At 41.6% G+C, this 20,082-nt stretch overlaps 2 protein-coding genes across 3 annotated transcripts in view; one reads left to right on the forward strand and one right to left on the reverse strand.

Moving 5' to 3' along the window:
* The window catches only part of TMEM116 (transmembrane protein 116), a 54,618-nt gene extending 42,471 nt beyond the window's left edge, over nt 1-12,147 (reverse strand). Inside the window, exons 1-3 of one of the 2 annotated variants that reach the window (XM_019641628.1) lie at nt 11,890-12,147; nt 2,977-3,023; nt 2,441-2,504 (exon numbers count right to left, since the gene is read on the reverse strand). In XM_019641628.1, the coding sequence (XP_019497173.1) occupies nt 2,441-2,504; nt 2,977-2,990 (78 nt within the window). In that variant the 5' untranslated portion in view covers nt 2,991-3,023; nt 11,890-12,147. Of the gene's footprint in view, nt 1-2,440; nt 2,505-2,976; nt 3,024-3,609; nt 3,714-11,889 lie in introns of those variants that run through there. The other variant, XM_019641627.1, reaches the window with a different exon arrangement.
* A 228-nt stretch (nt 12,148-12,375) lies between these two features.
* ERP29 (endoplasmic reticulum protein 29) lies at nt 12,376-19,656 on the forward strand. The gene is made up of 3 exons (XM_019641664.1): nt 12,376-12,605; nt 16,899-17,037; nt 18,843-19,656. Exons 1-3 carry the CDS (start codon nt 12,462-12,464, stop codon nt 19,343-19,345), a joined length of 786 nt encoding a protein of 261 aa, XP_019497209.1. The 5' UTR covers nt 12,376-12,461; the 3' UTR covers nt 19,346-19,656.
* Nucleotides 19,657-20,082: the final 426 nt, after the last annotated feature.

Below are 20,082 nucleotides of genomic sequence, written 5' to 3' on the forward strand. Positions count from 1 at the left end.
CACACACACACACACACACACACACACACACACACACTTGCACTTGTCTAATTTAAATCAAAAGCAGAATGGGGGGTGGGGGTTGGATGTACTGTGTGAAAGGCTTTCCCTAGGGAGGTTCTGGTCCAGGTGTATCCTGGTGAGGTGAAAGACTTAAAACAACTCATATTAATATTCTTCTAAATCCGTGCTTCCCAATATTTCTATTCAAATGAAATCAAGTTACAAAGAATATCAAAAGTGACCTTTAGGAGGAAATGAAGTCACGTAAGTGCAGTGAAGTATATCTGCCCTGAGGTTTTTTTTATTAACATTGGCTGGCCTGAGCCACTTTCTTCTCTCTTCAGGTTGTCTCTGAGTCACTGTCTAATCAGCTAGTCCCCCCATGGATTTTCCCAATTTACTATAATGGTTTTTAATTTAATAGACTATTTTTGTCTTTTTCAGATTCTGCCTTCCATGTGTTTTTGCTGTTAAAAAATGTTCTTTGATGAAGAAATAAAGGAAAACAGCAAAGTATGACTGACATTTTTAATGTGAAAAAATTGGAATATTTCCTAGGCCAAGAAAACTGAATGTGTGAGAACCACTGAACTAGTGATTGTTAAGGTCCTTTAGGCTCTGGTTATGTAAAAGTATGAGAACTGAAGCCAGAGAAATTAAAGGTCACATTCTAAGTCAAACTAGACCCTACATTTTTATAAAGCTCTAACCCACTGTCATGTCAGAGGTCACCTTATAACAGTGTTTCTCAAACAGAAGCAATTTTGCCTCTCCCAGGAGACATCTGGCAATATTTGAAGATATTTTTGGTTGTCACAACTGGGCCGAGGGTGAGGGTGGGGGTGGGGGGTGTTGCTGTTAGCATCTAGTGGGTAAAGTCTGCTAAACACCCTAATGCACAGGACAACATCCCACAACAAATTATTATGTAGCCCAAAAGGTAGACAGTGCTGAGACTGAGAATCTCTGTTTAACTCTCTCCACTATGTAACTCACACTTTATGAACTTAATCACATCAGAACTCAAATTTCAGCAAAGGAACAAACATTAGGGCAATCTGAATCACAGGAAGATGTGTGGCCTAAGATTACTTTGGCAGGCGATGACAATACAAAAATCAAGATTTCTACTTTCTAGTTTTACTTACATTAAAGTCACATTCCACGTCTGAAATTCAAAATTCTCTTTTCATTAGACAGCATATTTCAGTGGTTTAAAAAGTGTATGGGAGAGAGGCTTTGGAACAAGACAAGTCTGCACTCAAATTCTAGCTCTAACACTTACTAGCTATAAGATCGCAGGAAAGATTGCAACCTTATTGGGATTCCATTTCCTCATCTACAGTATCAGATTCATAATATCTACCTCACAGAGTGGTTTTAAGGGTTAAATGAAAAATGTATTTAAAACACACTGAGCACATGTGTCTAGAATATAATAAATACTAAAAATTATGTTTAATTTGAAGAGGGATTATAGTTAAGAGTTAAGACTTTTGAAAACCTCTGCTCTGCTACTTACTGTGTAACTTGAACAAGTTAATCTCATGACTTTGAGCCTCAATTTCCTCATCTGTGAAATGGGGCTAACACCATCCTTCTCATAGGAGAGCAATGAGGACCAATAAGATAAAAGTATGTAACGCACTCAGCATAGTTGGAACAGAGTGAACCCAATAAAACCCAATGATATTTTGCACATACAAAAGTTCTCCCATACATATCCTAAACTACATTTTGCCTAACTTTGTGCCATTTGGGCTGGTTAGAGAAACAGTTATTACATTTCTCTTAAAATCTTTTCTGAGCTACAAATTCATCACTCTTCCAGTCCTTTCTGAATCGGGACAGTGTTTTGTTTGTTTGTTTGTTTGTTTGTACCTTAAATATGTACAATTTTTATTTGTGAATTATACCTCAATAAAAGGCAGGTTTCTTACTTCATCTTTTTGGAATGAATAGTTTTACATAGGATGTATTTTTGCTCTGCTTTCACCATTAAATTGTAATTGCCTAGAAGGCCAGAATAACAAAACAAATACCTTTTGTATAGCAAAGCCTTTGAACTATTTTCTAGTCCCGCTAGCAATTTTACAACATATTGACATCAGAAAACTCATCTCTAAGCAGGGCTCTACCATGCCTAGAGTGAATATAGGCTTCAAACAACACTCTGTTTCCTTAACCTTAATAATTAATGCACACCAGAAATCCACATATAGTAGTCAAACCCTCAGTATTCGAAGTTATAGTTAAAATAATTACCTAGATGAAAAGGGAGACCTATTGACAGTGTCTAAAATCTCTCAATGTATCATAATAGCAAATTTACAAGTAATTCATAGAAATATTCCATCATTTATGGATGACACCTCTGAATTATATCAAAGGCTAAGTCTCTAAAAGTTTAAATCCAACACAAAAAGAGATTGCTCACCTCTGGAGATTTCTGTATATTCTGGAATACAGCATAGGCAATAAGTGAACTTGAACCTATAACACTGACAGAGATAAAAGATGATCAATAAAACAGGACAATTGGGGCTCCTTCCTTTTTGCTATTGATTTCTTTTACAGTTTCACTGACATATAACCGATGTAAAATAAACTGCACATGGTTTTTAAAAATATGGAATGCATCACGAATTTGTGTTATCCTGGCGCAGGGGTTACGCTAACTTCTCTGTATCATTCGTTTTACCAAAACAATTGATTTTGCAAGCCAATCCTTCGACCAAGCTGTCCTTTGTTTTTCAGATGTTACCCGTTCTTTTAATTGTTATTGTTAATATTGTTACATTTTATGCATCAGCAAACATCAACACAAGTAAAGAATAGCATTTCTCTCTGACTAAAGAATAAAAGCAAATCCCTCCTGGGGGGACGGGGCGGAGAATGTAGAAAACTTCAGAATTCTCCAGTTTACTTATGCTAGTTTAAACAGTCATGTTACATAAGATTAAATAAACTTACCTCAGAGTAGCCATAACAAATTGTATCCACTGTACCGCAGAAAAAGCCTATAAAAAAGGAGAAAGTGAGGGTAAAATTAAGCCTTTTACATTTAATATTTAACCTTACTCCAGTTTCACTGTTTATTAACTATCTGTGCAGAGCATAAACTCTTCCTCAGTACCTAATCAAAACACACTACAAGTCTGAGAATAAGGAGAGGCTGAAAAGACCCATGGAAAAGCAGGGTGTTTCCTTTTTTCCTACTTTATTGCTGTGTCTCTGTGAAACAGTTAGGATAAAAACAATAGAAAGGTAGATAGAAAATGGCTGGGTGAAAAAAAGAGAGTTGAATGAGAAAATTAATAAAGAATAAAATGGAGAAGAGGTAGGAAAAGTTAAATTTTCAGAGAGAATAGACAGATGTATGGAAAGAATGGGTAACAGGGTAACAGGAAAGGCAAACAAGTACTCAATACAGTGGACTGACAGAACTAGACAGACAGGAAAATAGAATGCTAAGCAACAGAGAAATAGGAAGAAGAAAAGTTAATAGCATTGAGAGAGAGAGAGAGATACTGTGAGTGAAAAATACAGAACAGGGAGGAAAAACGGGGAAGCAAAAAAGAAGAGAGGGACAGCTTCTAATCTCACCACATCCAGACTGTCCTCCAGAATGCTAGCCTCCAGTAGGAAGGCCATAGGGACTTGAGTCCCAGATACACATAAGCTGCTGGATCCTTCTCTGTCAGGTTCTGACTCGCCAAGCAGTGAACAGGTGGCTCCACCCCTACCCCAGCTGGGCTCCTCCCTACCCATTCCTGCCCTGTATCTTGAGGGCAAGGAAAGAAGGCGGCAACAAGTGGAGGAGAAAGCCAAGCAGAAAAAACAAAAATAGAGCAGGTGACAAGGAAATACATTCTAAAAAGCATTAGGAATTGTAAGCAGGGGTAAGAGGCAGGAATAATAAAAAGCAGAGAATGAGTCATAATGAAAAGGTAAATAGAGCTGCAAGAGAGAAATGGAACAGAAAAAAAAGGGAGAGAAATGAGGAAGACAGGAGGATCTGCTTAAAACTTGCCAGTTTTCAGACACAAGCCTGTGATGGGAAAGAGAACGTGGATATTCACTCAATCAATAAATTTTTAGTAGTACCAGGAAAAGGCTGTGAAGAAAAGGGGTTATTGGGCCGGCAGAGTGGTGCGATGGTTAAGAACTGGCTTGGGACGCCAGAGGGCCCCGGTTCGGATCCCACATATGAGGGCCAGTGACACTGCCCTGAAGAACAAAACAACAGCAACTTGTCTGTTCCTCTTCCCCCAATTCCCTACCACTGTTCCCAATTCCCCAATAAAAATCTTTAAAAAAAAAAATGGAGCATACCTTTAAAAAAAAAAAAAAAGAAAAGAAAAGCGGTTATTATTGTCTCATACTTACTTAATACCAACATCTTCAATATTCTGTACCCAAAATTCCCACCAGAAATATAATTATATAATTACACAATTCAATGAATATATTTATGTTTATATATCAACTTTGTGTTATGGGAGATACAAAGACAAATAAGATACAGACCCATACATCCACAAGCTTATAATATGGTAGGAAAAATGGCTTGAATACCCAAGTCTCAAATTATCTGCACACAAAAATAATATGCACTGATTGGCATTTAAACAGTATGTGTAAGAACTGGTAAAATTGGACAGAGACTGGGGGGAAGGAGAAAGCAGAAGGAAGAACATTTCATTTATGTAACCATTTATTTCATCTAACCATATTCACTTCTGTATTTCATACATTCTACAAATATTTATGGAAAACATAAATTAGATCATTTGCATGGCTCACATAATTTAAATATATGACTCATTTATTCAAATGAAGTTAAGAATACGAGTATAGTGTGGAGTAGAAGATGCGACATTTAAGTGGAGGTAGGCTCTAATCACTTTGCTTAAATTATTAAATAAATAAAAATACTTGTAAATTTCTGGATCAGAAATCCCTTCCATAGGCCTTAGGGAGTGTTTTGAGGCCTCTAATCATATATCTATGTAATCAGGGTGAGGGGACTAATGACAGTCTCACCAAGTGATGCGAGAATGCTTTCGAACAAAGGATTCTTGTCTCAGTCAAGAGCACATCTCAAATTGTTCAGAAAACAGCCATGCCAAATCAGTCTGCTGCTCTTGATAGAACTTTTCTCTTTTGGCATCTCTTCTAAAATGTCTTATGCCACCAGACAAGATTTGGTGATTTACTTTTCCATTTTTCTTTCTAAATTAGTCTTCTGCCTTCTGAATATTCAGCACTGTCCCCCTTTGAAATGTCTTTGGAAACATAATCTTCCCATCTTCCTTTTCTACAAGGGTTAACCCAAGCCTAAATGATGAAGTAGGTTATACTTATTTTCAGTTCCTCTTCTCCTCTTTTTACTCATCTCCTTGGCAAACTCAAACACATTCCAGCTTTCATTTCACATAATGGGCTACTATACATTACATGTCAATTTAAGTTAACAAATAATCATTAAAGTTCTATCATGAGGAATTTAATGCAGTGGATACAAAGTAAATAAAAACATCTACCTAGTAAAATATTTTTATTTAAACAAAAATACTCAACTCAAAAATTTCTAGTAATAACTATCAATTATCAAATGCTTTCTATGTGTAACACTCTATGCTAAGCATTTTAACCCTCAACACAACCTTTGAGATAAGAAGTATTATTATTCCCATTTTACAGATGAAGAAACTGAAGTTTACAGTTGAAGAAACTAAGGCTTAAAGAAGTGAAGTCACTTCCCTGTGGTTACAGAATTATCAAGTGGTAATGCCAACATTCAAATGCAGCCAGTCTGACTTCTCACTCTTAACACCTACTTTATTCTAACAGGGAACTGGTTAATGGGAGAAAAGGGAAAAATAATTTCAAAAATTAACGTGATATCAAGAGAATTCTTTTATTAGGCAATTGTTTCTGAGATATGACAACAAAAGCACAAGCAACAAAAGAAAAAATAGATATAAACTGGTCTTCTTCAAAATTAAAAACTTTTGTGCTTCAAAGGATACCCTCAAAATAGTGAAAAGGCAACCTACAGAATAGGAGGAAATATTTGTAAACCATGTATCTGATGAGGGACTTGTATGCAGAATATATAAAGAACTCCTACAACTCAATAACAAAAATAAAATCCAATTTGAAAATAAGCAAAAGTTTTAAACAGAGATTTCTCCCCCAAAATATACAAATGACTAATAAGCACATGAAAAGATGATCAACATCATAAGCCATCAGGGAAATTCACACTGAGACACCATTTCACATGTACTAGGATGGCTATAATAAAAAAGATAAAAGCAAGAGTTGATTAATATGTGGAGAAATAGGAACCCTTATACACTTCTGCTGGGAATGTCAAATACTGCAGCCACTTTGGCAGTTTCTCAAATGGTTAACCATATACCATAGGACTCAGCTCCTAGGTATAAATCAGGTTCCACTCCTAGGTATATGCCCAAGAGAAATTAAAGCTCACAAAAACTTAACAGTATTGTTCAGAACAGACAAAAAGTAGAAACAACACAAATGTCCGTCAACTGATGAACGGATAAATAAAATGTGGTCTATCCATACAATGGAATATTATTCAGCAATTAGAAGAAAAGAAGTACTGATAACATGCTGCAACATGGGTGAAACTTGAAAACATTATGCTAAGTGAAAGGAGCCAGTCACAAAACACCACATATTGTAGGGTTGCATTCATAAAAAATGTCTAAAATAGGCAAATTTAGAGAGACAGGAAGTATAATAGATTAGTGGTTGTCTAGGGCTAAGAAGGTAGTTTGAAGGAATGGGGAGTGACTACTAAGGAGCACAGGGTTTCTTTCTAGGGGGAAAAATATTCTAAAATTAGGTAGTGGTGATAGTTGCACAATTCTGTGAATACACTAAAAACAACTGAAATGTACACTTTCAAAGGATGAATTGTAAGGTAGGTGAATTATATCTCAATAAAGCTGTTGCCAAAAAAATCACGTTTGGGACAAAAAAGGGAAGGAAATGTCCCATTGCTGAAATTCATGGTGTAATAATTAATAGGTAACATGTTTCTGTCTTTCCTATTGAAAAGAATAATATTTATATTAAAAAGTGTAAAATAAACATTGCAAGAGGGAACTGAAGAGAAAGTTTATAAGAGAGCACCTGACTGTTCGAAATGAACCCACCACTCCTGGCCTGAACAAATTACACTCCAGGACTTTGATAAAACTTGCAGGTTAATCCAATAAACCATTGAATGAAATCTGGAGAGTTCATGTAAAAATAGGAAAATTACTAGAAATTGTAGGAAACTGGTGATAAGCAATTTTTTTAATTTTTATAAGGAGAAACGATGATAGGATCTGCAAACTGTAAGTGAAAGATCTTAGCATTAATCCCAGACGAGATTCTAGAATAAACTATCCAAAAGATGTTTTTAAACAATTAGAAAAATGTAATCACTAAGTCAGCATGGATTTATAAATAAGCATGCCTGACTAACCCAATTCTCGTTTTGGATAGAATTACTAGACATAGTACATATGGCATTTTGACAAAGCATTTTATGAGAAATTCGTGATATAAAAATAAGGAAAGATAGATCAAGTGGAAGCACAATTGAGGGCATTTCTTGAACAAATAAACCTAAGGGAGTGCTAATTCATTGATCAATATCAATTTAGGAATGACTTTCAGTGGAGTGAATCAGCATTCTGACTTGGCAATGTTCTGTAAAACAGAACATTCATCAATGGCTTGAAAGAAAATATAGTAGGCATGTTTATCAAATTGTGTGTGTTACTTATCTATTGCTACACAACAAATTTCCACAAATTTACTGACTTAAAACACTAATTTATTATCTCACATCTTCTATGGGTCAGGAGTCCAAGAAGAATTTAGTTGGGTCCTCTGCTTCAGTGTCTCTCACAAAGTTATAATCAAGATGCTGATCAGGGCTGGGTCTCTCATCTGAGTACTCAAATGGGGAAGGATCTGCTTCCAAGTTCATGTAGTTGTTGGTCTAATTCAGTTCCTTGAGGGTTATTGGTCTGAGGGCCTTAGTTCCTAACTAACAGTTAGTCAAAGGCTACACTCAGTTCTTTGTTATGTGGGCTTCTGCAAGATGTCCTCCAAGCAAGATGGAAGTCACAATCTTACGTAACCAAATCACTGAAGTGACATCCCATCACCATTCCTGTATTCTATTAATCACAGATCTTGCCAACACTCAAAGGGAGAGGGTTACACAAGTGTATTAATAACAAGAGGCAGGGCTCATTGGGGGCCATCTTAGTGTCTGCCTACCACTCTTGTGTAATCCAAAATGTCAAGTACTTTTCTAATTCAGATCATTTGCAATAGCTGTTCCCTCTCTCTGGAATGTTCTACCCCCAGGTAATCACATGGGTGGCTCCTAATCCATTAAGTATCAGCTCAAATGTCATTACCACAGAGATGTAACATTTATGAAATTCTAAAATATCTTGTTTATTTGTGTGGCTTATAAGAATACATAAAGACAAAATAACATGAATTGAAAGTGGGACAAAAGGAGAAAGAAATATCTCTGCTGAAATGATTTGACCCCAGGATGTTAAAAAACTCTATTAGGTTTTTAATACTATACTATTGAAAAAACAATATTAAAAGAAATTTAAAAGTTTCTACAATCTTATCTAGTCAAAATAATGTTTTATTTATTGATGTTACCTTAAGTCTTTGTCCATATGCATATTCAGTTTTTACACAGTTGTAATTCCACAGCTAGTATTTTATATTGTATATTTTTGCTCCACATTATTCCATAATAATTTTCCTTGTTAGAGTCTTATTTTCTTTCTCTCAACAACCCTGAACTGCAACCAATGCTAACAGCCTAGTGTATTTCTCTACATCTTTCTCTACACTCATTAAAAAACACCCCATACATACATGGGGGTTGTTGTTATGGTAGTAGTTTTATTATTTTTTTTTAAAGATTTTTATTAGGGAATTGGGGGATGGGAACAATGCTGAGGAATTGGGGGAAAGGGAACAGACAAGTTGCTGTCCTCTTGCTCCTCAGTCCAGCTGTGGAGGACGTGGCCCCACTGGCCCAAGTCGGTACCATCACTGCGCTCTTCCCAGATGAGGCAGATCAGTCACCGGCTTCTGGACAGCCACTCACTGCGGCTGCTGGCCGCTCACGCTGGCTGCTGGCTACACACGGTAGCCCATGGCAACCCACTGCCACAGGGGCTGCAGCCTACCTGGTGACTCATGGTAGCCCAGCTCCAGGTTGAGCTGTTGTTCAGCATCTTAGCTGTAGAGGGCAGTGTCACTGGCCCTCATATGTGGGATCCGAACCGGGGCCCTCTGGCGTCCCAAGCCAGTTCTTAACCAACGTGCCACTCGGCCGGCCCGATAGTAGGTTTTTTTTAAAAGGGATCATATATTTCTGAACATATTGCTTTATCTCACCTATAATTTCATGGATATCTCTTCACTTTAATTGAAATAGTTCTAACCAATTTGATAGCTGTATAATATTCCACATAAGATCATTTATCTAACACTTCCTCTCATGACTGACATGTAGGTTGTTTTCAGATTTTGGTTTCTTTTTTTTCTTCCTTCTTTGCTTCTTCAAACAATGCTGCAGTAAATATCCCTACATCCCTACACATATAACCTTCTGAGCTGATGATTTTATTACTAAAGGACAGATTCCAGAGTGGAATTCTTTTAGTTCCTCAGATATTTCAAGCTCTTTCTCACCCTAGAACCTTTGCACATGGTTTTATTTTCCTAAAATGCTTCCTAACACATAACAATCTGCAATTTTATATTTTTTATATAATTATTTAACGTCTGTCTCATTACACGCAAGTTCACTGAGAGCTGAATCTTATTCATCCCTTAGATCTTAGCTTACATATACCTGTTTGTAGAGGTTTTCCATGAATTGTAATCCACATTAATCTCCCTATCATATTCTTTCACAGGCCCTCCACTTTTCTCTCTTAGAAAGTATCACAATTTGTAATTATATATTTATTTGTATAATTATTTAATGTCAGTCTCCCCCACTAGGACTGCAGGGAATACATCTATTTTGTTCATCAGTGTAACCCTTACCTGTAGAAGTGTATGGCACATGAAAGATGTTGAGTAAATAGTTGCTAAATATTGAAATAATTCTTAAAGAAAGATGGGGTTTGGAGAAAAATCATACTGTGGAGTAAATCTTCCTTCCATAACAATTTTTAATAGGTGAAATGTGCTTTATGTTCACTAAGACATCTATGTCAGAAGAATTGGTGTTAACATCAACAAAACCTTGCAGGGGAAAAACAATTAGCTCTAAGGGATCTCTAAAGAACAACGTGGGGTCTGAGAAGGGAATGTAGAAAGGAAAAATGGAATTTTAAGAGACAACCATGGAAAACTTCCTCTCAACATGTACTCACTGAGCACTTACCACGTGCCAGACACTGTCCTAGGTGCTGGGGATACAGACAAAAACCCAAAAACCCACCCCTCATGGGAAACCGATAATTAAAAAATAATATGTTAACAATCGGAAAAGCGCTATAGCGTAAAAAATAACAGCGTAGGTAGATAGAAAGCCGAAGGATATTAGTATCAGGGAGGAGCAATTTTTTTAAAGGATGGTCAGGGTAGATCTTAGGAAGATGACAACATTTGAGCAAAGACTTGAGGTAAGTAAAGGAAACAGCCACGTGAAGATCTTGAAGAAAAGTGCTCTAGAGGGAGAAAACCAGCACAAAGGCCCTGAGGCAGAAACATACCTTGTATATACAAGGAATAGCAAAGAGGTCAGTGAGACTGGGGGCTCCCTGGCTTGATAACGTTAGGAAAAAGATGGGGGAGTTTATATATTAGCTGTCTTCGCAGACCATGCCACTTTTCTTCCTCCTTACCCCAGCTGCTACACTGAGTCATGTGCACACTCATGTAACATGCCTCGCCTCCTACTCCCTACTTCCATATAACACCCAGGGGCCAGCTTTTTTATTTTTCCACATCCGTGTCAACTGTGGGACTTTATGACTCCCTAAGTACGGAGAATTATACCTGGCTTATTTGTGTAGACTGTCAGGATCCTCCTAATCATATCTCACTAGTACCAGAGCACGATTAAAAGGAAACTTTGAGATAATTACTGTACTTTGGCAATTCGTGGAAAAAGTACCAATATTAGCCTTCCCGCTCCAACCAATCCACTTCCTTTACTTTTTTCAAAATCGTATTTTACTAACTAGGTGTACCCAAAGCATTTATATACTCAGGAGTGAATGATTTCAAAAACAGTCTAAATGACTTATAAATGGTTCTAAAAACTCTTAATAGGTCCTTATTGACTATAGGACAAAACAGCTGAGGGGCCCAGTTGGTTGGGAGCGTGAGCTCTGAGCGGCAGGGTCCCCAGTTCAATTCTCACATGGGCCAGTGAGCTGCGACCCGAGCTGAGCTGGCAGGGTGGCGACTGGGTTTGGAGCTGAGCTAGCTGCGCCCTCCACAGCTGGGGTTGAGGGACAACAACTTGGCTGTTCCCCTTCCGCAATTCCCCCAATAAAACCTTTTTTAAAAAAAACACCAAAACTTTTTGTTCCTGGGTCCTAGGAGATAGCTGGGAAAGTAACTCAGCTTGCGGTAAAGCCTAGCGCCTCCCAAGTAGTTGGCCTCAAAGTAGGGCCAACTATCAGACTGGGCAGAGGGCAGGAGCGGCCCTGACTGCCACACTGACAAGAGACGAGTTTGGCTGACCGACCCGGGGCCCGGCTCAGAGAGACAGTGGATGTGACGACTGAGAGAAATGCTGGGCCAACTGAGCGAGGGGTAGCAGCACAGTCACACTGACTGACTAACCTAACGTAGGAGCGGATCCCAGCCGACTGCCTGACGGACCAAAGGCAGGAGGAAATGATGGCTGGCGTCGTCATCTTGGAAGACGAAAAAAGACAGCGAACCAGGAGCTGCACAGACGCCAAGCACGCGCTTCGTGCCTCTCCTCACGCGGAGAGCGGGAAAAGCGCCGGCCGGCTGCGCGCCTCGCTGAATGCGCGTGCGCAGTTCTGTGTGTGTGTGTGTGTGTGTGTGTGTGTGTGTGTGTGTGTGTGTGTGTGTGTGATGTGTGTGTGTGTGTGTGTGTATGTGTGTGGTTGTTGTGCGCGCCCGTGTGTCACTTCCCCTCCTCACCCCCCGACCCACGTCGCTCCTCCCTCCACACGTCGCTCCTCCTTTTAACCTTTGACCGGCGCGCGCTTCGCCGAGTGTGCGCGTTCGGCAGCCCCATGTCTCCGCCCCTCACGTGGCCCCTCCCTTTCACCCTAGGCGCGCGCGAGCCTCGGGGGCTGGCCCTCCTGGTCACGTGACTCCCAACTCCGCGCTTTCTGCGCTACAGCCTTCCTAGCTAGCTCCCACTGCCAGAATCCGGCGTTATGGCTGCCGCTGTTCCCCGCGCCGCTTCTCTCTCCCCACTGTTTCCTCTCCTCTTGTTGGTCCTGCTCCTCTCCGCTCCGCAGGGCGGTAGTGGCCTGCACACCAAGGGTGCCCTTCCCCTGGATACAGTCACTTTCTACAAGGTAACGGGGGCGGGGAACATCGCGCTCAGGTGCAGCCAGAGCGCCCTAGGGGAACGCAGACCTGTGGGGGACGCAGGGGACAGAGGTCTAGCAGGAGGTGGTCTGTGGCGACGATCAGGGCTTCCCACCATCCTAATAGGGCTGATGGACTCTGGGCCGAGGCCGTATCATGACCATGGGATCTAATGCTCCACGCTCCCGCGCACCCTTGCCTTTGCAGTATTTGTACTCGCTTCCTCTTTTGCAAAAGAGCTGCTGAGATGCAGCCCAGGGAGCCGGGTGCCCCTTCCCCTCACCCAGGGGGAGAGGGCGGTGCCGGGCAAGATCCAATCCTGGAGTCCCAAGTGGGAGACTCAGAGGGCGGCGCAAGGCGGACGCCACAGCTCCCGCTGTGGTTGGCGGCGGGGTGGGAACCCAGCATGTTAGCACGCATTTCTGCGCCCCTCTTCCCTTGGCGTGGATTGCAGCTTGATTTGCAATATGCAAACAATGTCCAGACAGCCTGAGTCTCCTTGAAAAGTGCAAGCGTTAAGAGTAAGCTGCGGTTTAACCACCCTATATGGAATTTCTTGAACTTGGGATCAAAATGAATACAATCGGGTCAAGGCATGGAAGGATTCGCCACTACTTGCTACCCCCATATTTACAGAATTTGGGGTCCCGGCCTGGCTAATTGTCGTTGGAAATGTTGAAGGCTGAATGCAGTCCCAACCGCCTCCTCGTGCACCTGTCTTCACCTGGTAGCTTTTCACTTTGCCTACAAGATGGGCAAGCTAAGGGCTTGAGAGAAAGCCCATCTTTTTAGTTTCTTAATTTGTACCCATTGCTAGGAAGTGAAACTAAGAAGTGGAGTTCTAAATCTGTCTCAAGTGGTTGACTTCTTACTATTTTCAAAAGGGTTTCTTGTCGTGGATTTGGCACCTGTGGATCATTCAAGGCAGTTTCAAGAATTTAAAACTGTAGGTATGGTTGTCAGGCACACCCCCACAGCAACCTATGCTTTGGGGGCCTTTATTGGCAAAGTGACATCCCCTTCCCCCCAAGCTTGGAAATGGGATAACATCACAGACCAAGTGTGACCTATGGGGAATCTTTGCACTGTAAAGTGAACGGTATTCCCTAATCAGTTGGTGCCTCTCCATCTTTACTGCTACCAGCCTGGTCAAGGCTATCGTGACAACAGCCTCCTCACTGGTCTGCCTGCTTTCACTCTTGAGCCTCTCAGTCCATTCTCCACACAGTAGCCTAAGTCCTACATGATCTGACCTTACTTCCCTCTCCTTTCATCTCCTAACCATTCTCCTTTTTGTCCTCTCTGCTCAGCCACCACTTTCTCTGTCCTTTAAATATTCCTAGCTCATTACTGCCGTAGGCCCTTTGCACTTTTGACTCGAACATTCTTTGCCCAGTCTTTGAAAGGCTGGTTGCTTCTCATCATCCAGGCTTAGGTTAAACGTTACCTTCTCAGAGCCCTTCCATGACTTCCCCCTCCACCAGTCTAAAGTGCCGGTCACATTAACCTGTTTGATTTCTCTCCCTACATTCCAGCACTCATCACTGATTTTTTTTTTCTTGTCTATTTTATCACTTCCCACACTAGAATATTATATGTTTGGGAAGAACTACCTTGCCTATTTAGATCACTGATCAACTACAAAACCTATCAGTTTGCCCGTCACATAGAAGATGCTCAATGATAATTTGTTGAATGAATGAACAAATGTTTCTCCAGTCTCTTTCTAAATTTCGCTCTCTTTATTACCATTGAGCAGAAGGAGAGCTTCCTAGTATGTCCAGGAGGCTCGTTCCATGCTTTGCCTTTCAGTGATTTCCAATGCCTTTTTTTTGTTGGGGGGCAAGAGCCCTTCATCACTAGAAATAAGAGACCCTGTCTGTTTTCTTTCCTGCTGTGTTCACTTAGAACGGTGCCTGGCACATGATAGGCCCTCAATACCTTTTTATTCAGTGAATAAATGAATAATGAATTCACCTGTACATTGAAGAAGCAAGTTGCCTAGATGTTATGGTGGAACCGATTGATTACTCAAGGATGAGGAAAGGAGAGAGATTCCTAAAGCAATTAAGAGGTGCAGACTGAGTGAAAAAACAAGAAAAATTCATCGTGCAAAAGGCTTGCCATTCGAAACCATTCTGCCAGGGATAAGAATGGTGAAAGTAAAAGATGGAGGCCTCTCAATTCTATTTCAATGTTACAGCACTGTATAATTCTTAACATTATTCCATAATACAAATGTAGGCCCCTTGCAGGTAGGGATCCTGTGTTACGCTTTTTACATTGTTTTCCCTCTGGACATGTCATATCTGCTCCCAAAGTCTGCCCTAGTTTTGTTCATTTAGCAAGTATTTTTGGAGCATCTGCTACACACAGGTACTGTTGGGCACTAGGGACACAGAAAACAACAGGTCAGACAAGGTACTTAATTCTCATAAATGTACTTTCGAGTGGGTAGGACAAACAAGCAAATAAGGATTTCAGAGAGCGATTAATGCAGCAGAGAAAGAGCAGGATAATGGATGAGTGTGACGGAAATGAAACAGTATTGGATAGTGTGGGTGTAAGAGGCCTCCGTTAGGAGGGGGTATTTGAAGTGAGCTTTGAATGATAGACAGCCATGGAAAGAACTGAGGAACGTGCCCTCCAGATAGCAGACAGCAAATGAAAAGGCCCTTAGTAGGAATAAGTTTGGTGTGTTGAACTGAAATAAGGCCATTTGGGCCAGAGGGATGTGATCTCATTTATATTTTAAGTCTTCCCTGCTTTTAGGCCCCTAGAGCTCAGAATTTTTGGGGTCAATGACCACTTAAAGATTACCTGTCCTAGTGGCTTTTGCCCCTACCCTTGTGTCTCTAGGCAGTGTTAAATATTTTTTAAAACCTAAAACCAAATGGACACAGCACACAATAAGGAACAAGGACTAACAAAAACTGGGATGGTGTCAGCTTGACTTAATTATGTTAGTGATGGCCTGTGATGAAATACTGACCGGCAGTAATGACTGATGAGAAGAACAAAAAGTTAGAGGAGGAAGAGAAAGCAGTATTACCGACCAAAGGCAGTTTGTTAGATAAAATCGGTGCATTGGAAGGAACTATCGAAAGGAAGTCCTGGGGATTCCTCAATATGTTACATATAGAATTACCACATGACCCTGTAGTTCCACCCCTAGATATGTACCTGAAAGAAATGAAAACAGGTGTTCAAACAAAAAATTGTACATGAATGTTCATAATAGCACTATTCACAAATAGCCAAGAGGTGGAAACATCCCGAATGTCCATCAACTGACGAATGGCTAAGCAAAATGTGGTCTGTCCATACAATGGAATATTTATTTGGACACAAAAAGGAGTGAAATACTGGTGCATGCTACAACATGGATGGACCCTGAAAACATTATGCTGAGCAAAAGAAGCCAGACACATAAGGCCATATATTGTATGGTTCCATCAGAGTAGGCAAATCCGTAGAAACAGAAAGCAGATTAGTGGTTGGGAAGGAGGACGGGAATGATTGCTTAATGGGTATATGGTTCTGGATACGTGGTTCCTTTTCAGGTGGTAAAAATGTTCTGGAACTAGATGTTAGTGATGGTTGCACAACATCGTGAATGGACTAAATCACACTGAATTGTACACTTTAAAATGGCTAAAATGGTCGTGTGACTTTTACAATTAAAATAAAAATCTTGGCCCTGACAGTTTAGGATCTAGAAATCCAGCCAAAGTAAACTGTTCTAGGGAGGGGACACTGTCCCAAGCCTGGCCTCTTAGCAACTTCCCTTGAACCCTGAAACTGCAGAGTTCAAACTCTGGACTCCCTAGCCAACACTTCCTCCATGATACCAACTCCTTTATATAGATGGTTGGTTGGATTTTGTCAGATTTCTGGGTCAGTGCTTATTGAGAAAGGCCCCCTGGGATGATGGGCATTAGGGGCCAACGTACTGTGTGTGCTAAGGGCCTCCTTAGCCTTACCAGAAGGGCCACTGGAGAAGACCTTAATACATCTACAGATTTATTCTAGACAGGATTGTATATGTCTTTGATTAGTGTGAACAAGTACCTAATGGCGTACCCAGCACATAGCAGGAACCAGTAAATTATTAAATGAATAATTATTCATAATGAATGAATGAATGAATATTGGTATGTGAGAGCTTGTCTCCCTTGTGGGATTGGTTTCTACTCCATTTCTTAACCAGGGGTCCTTTGGGAAAAGCAGCCCCAAAGTTCCCTGGAACCCCCCACTTGCTCAGCTCTATACGCCCTCAGGTCATTCCCAAAAGCAAGTTCGTCTTGGTGAAGTTCGACACCCAATATCCCTACGGTGAGAAGCAGGATGAGTTCAAGCGTCTGGCTGAAAACTCGGCCTCCAGTGATGACCTCTTGGTTGCAGAGGTGGGGATCTCAGGTATGACAAGTCCAGGACTACCGACCGGGGAGGGCAGAGAGGGAGGAAGCCAGGAATGACTTCCCTACTTGTCGGGGGAATCCCAGCACCTTTTTGTCTGAACCCCACACAAAGAATGTAAATGGGGTCATGGTCTTTCAAGGAATCGGGTGTCCACAGCCAGCTGAGCTTGAGCAGATTCTGTGACCACAGGACCTCAACTCAGCCCTGCAAGTGCCTGAGGGGAGGGAATCCACCATCCTTTATCCTTCACCCCTCACTGACACCAAACTTAATATGAGAACTTGGGAGTTCTCTTGACAGTCAACTGTGGCCAGAGGGGGTGCCCTGCCCCCTAGGGGGCAGCATAGTCCATTCTTCCATCTTCATTTCGGCTCTTTTGTACCAAAACAATGGAGATTTGGCTTGGGCTCAAATCCACCACAGCTGCCACTAAACCAAGGTCAGCTCTCAACCACAATGCCAGCTTTAATAATAGTGGCCAACATTTAGTGGTTTACAGTCTGTAAAGATGTACGCAGACATCGCATTTTGAATCTTCTCTTGAACCCCGCCTGAGAAGCGGGGGTACCATCTCCATTTCATACTTAAGGAAAACTGAAGCTCTAGGATGTGGTTAGGAAGTGGCTCATCCAGATCTCCACCTGAGTTTTTATTCCCAAGTGCGGTGGGTTCTTCCCTCTCTCAGCTGAAATGCCTCAGTCCCTAGTAAGCGCAAGAGTCTGATCCTGGATACAGATTGCTGGCACACTTCTCCAGGGCAGTTGGTCAATTCTGACTCAGCTGCAAGTTCACTCCCTTGGGGCTTTTAGAATAATAACTGACATTTATCAAACATTTCCTGTGTGCCAGGCCACCGTACTAAGTGTTTTACATGTATTTCATCCTTGGGATAATAAACTCTATAAAGGAAGTGCTGCACACCCCAGCCCCATTTTTCGGATGAAGAAACAGTGCTTCACTTGCTCAAGATCGTAGAGTTTAAAGTGGCAGAACTAGGGTTGAAACCCCATGCTGCTTCTTCTCCTGCCTCCTAATAGGTGGTCTGGGCCATTTCTTCTTGATAGGGTGTGAGGAACCAGTTGTCACAGCATCAGCCGTTGGGACGGCTGCTGCCTTTCAGGGAGGACATAGAAGATACTACCAGCTACCACATGCTAAGTGCTTAACTCTGCCGGGTTGGGTACACATAGCCCCACGGGGTCCTTACAATAGCCCTCATGTGGTAGGGACTGTGTGACCTATCACACGCTCCCTCTAAGCGCCATCCAGATTGGCCCTTGTAATCCTTAAATACACCCAGCTCATTCCTGCCTCAGAGCTTTTGCACTCGCAGTCCCTTTTCTACCTGAGACACTCTTCCCAGATCTTTACAAGTCTGGCTCCTTGATACTCAGGTCCTTCAGCTCATGTCATCTCCAGTGAGGCCTTCCGTGACCACCAAAAGTGGGCCTTCTTACCCACTGTCACATCACCGTTTTATTTTCATCATGGCACTAATCACTTAGGTTTATTCTCTTTCTTCTTACCCTAAGAAAGAATATAAGTGCCTTGAGGTTGATACACAACAGGACCTGGCAGATACTGGACATATAATAAATATTCAGAATTCTCATATTTCAGATGAGGAAAACGAAGTTCAGAGAGGTTACGTGCTTGACTAATGCCACGTGGCTGGGAAGTAGCAGAGGAGGAATTCAAACACAGCCAAGATTTTCTTCCTCTAAGCTCAGACAAGCCTCATGGCACTCTCCTGCCCTCCGTTTTCCATGGTCACGCTTCTCATATCTGGTTTCTGTTCACAGATTATGGTGACAAGCTGAATATGGAGCTGAGTGAGAAATACAAGCTGGACAAAGACAAGTACCCAGTCTTCTACCTCTTCCGGGACGGGGACTTTGAGAACCCAGTCCTGTATAGCGGGGCAGTTAAGGTTGGAGCCATCCAGCGCTGGCTAAAGGGGCAAGGGGTCTACCTCGGTATGCCTGGCTGCCTGCCTACCTATGACACCCTTGCTGGAGAGTTCATCAAGGCCTCCAGCGTGGAGGCCCGACAGACCCTCTTGAAGCGGGGGCAGGACAACCTCGCAAGTGTGAAGGAGACTGAGAAGAAGTGGGCCGAGCAGTACCTGAAGATCATGGGGAAGGTCTTAGACCAAGGTGAGGACTTCCCAGCATCAGAGATGACCCGGATCACCAAGCTGATTGAGAAGAACAAGATGAGCGATGGGAAGAAGGAAGAACTTCAGAAGAGCTTAAACATTTTGACTGCCTTCCAGAAGAAGGGGGCTGAGAAAGAGGAGCTGTGAAAAGGCACTCCAGGGTTTTCCAGAGTTTGGTGGGGATGGGGAGGGAGAGTTACCTGCTGGCTGTGAGACCCTCCTGGGATATAAGGGAGTGGTGGGAAAAGTGACACTAAACCAGCACACCTAGACATTGATGTTGATGGTGACCATGTTTGGGACATCTCTGTAGCCAATCCGGGTATAGCTGGAACACTCAGATGGCTTATGAAATCCCCCCTCAGAAGGAATTGGTGCTATAAGGAGTGTACGGCCCAGGTCTTTGACAGGTGTGTAATTCTGATCTAATTAAAGTTTCTGTGTTTTGGTTAAATGGATCTGAAGCCATTCAGCTTTCTTTTACAAATTAGACTTTGGTCTATGACCTGCTTTCTCCTTTGAACTTATTTTTTCATCTAAGCTGGTATGGACTCAACTCTACCAGGGTCACAGACTATCTTGGTAACACTGTGGAAACTGGTCCCAGCTCAAAGCCCACCTTTCTTACTCCCCACTGGTATTCAGACTCAAGTGGACTGACTGTGGGTTGTAAATTGAGTTGTCCATTTTCTTGTCCTTAAAATTGAATGGCAACCATTAATGAACCTCGGTGTATTTATTTTCCATACTCCATGACATACATAGCAAATTCTTAGTTTTACTGCTATAATCTAATAGGTTCTGTCGAGTTTGATTTAGACAGCTAAATGATACAATTCAGTCTGATTTGAAAGTTTAAAAAAAAAGGATTGTTTGTCATCTAA

The sequence above is a fragment of the Hipposideros armiger genome, unplaced genomic scaffold, assembly GCF_001890085.2.
Source record: "Hipposideros armiger isolate ML-2016 unplaced genomic scaffold, ASM189008v1 scaffold_62, whole genome shotgun sequence".
Classification (NCBI taxonomy): Eukaryota; Metazoa; Chordata; class Mammalia; order Chiroptera; family Hipposideridae; genus Hipposideros; species Hipposideros armiger.

Excerpts from the sequence above, each read along its gene's own strand:
- ERP29 (XM_019641664.1), top strand. The coding sequence starts at position 12,462 with ATGGCTGCCGCTGTTCCCCGCGCCGCTTCTCTCTCCCCACTGTTTCCT. Across the intron at positions 12,606-16,898 it reads ATACAGTCACTTTCTACAAG|GTCATTCCCAAAAGCAAGTT; the intron begins GTAACGGGGGCG and ends ATACGCCCTCAG. Across the intron at positions 17,038-18,842 it reads TGCAGAGGTGGGGATCTCAG|ATTATGGTGACAAGCTGAAT; the intron begins GTATGACAAGTC and ends TTCTGTTCACAG.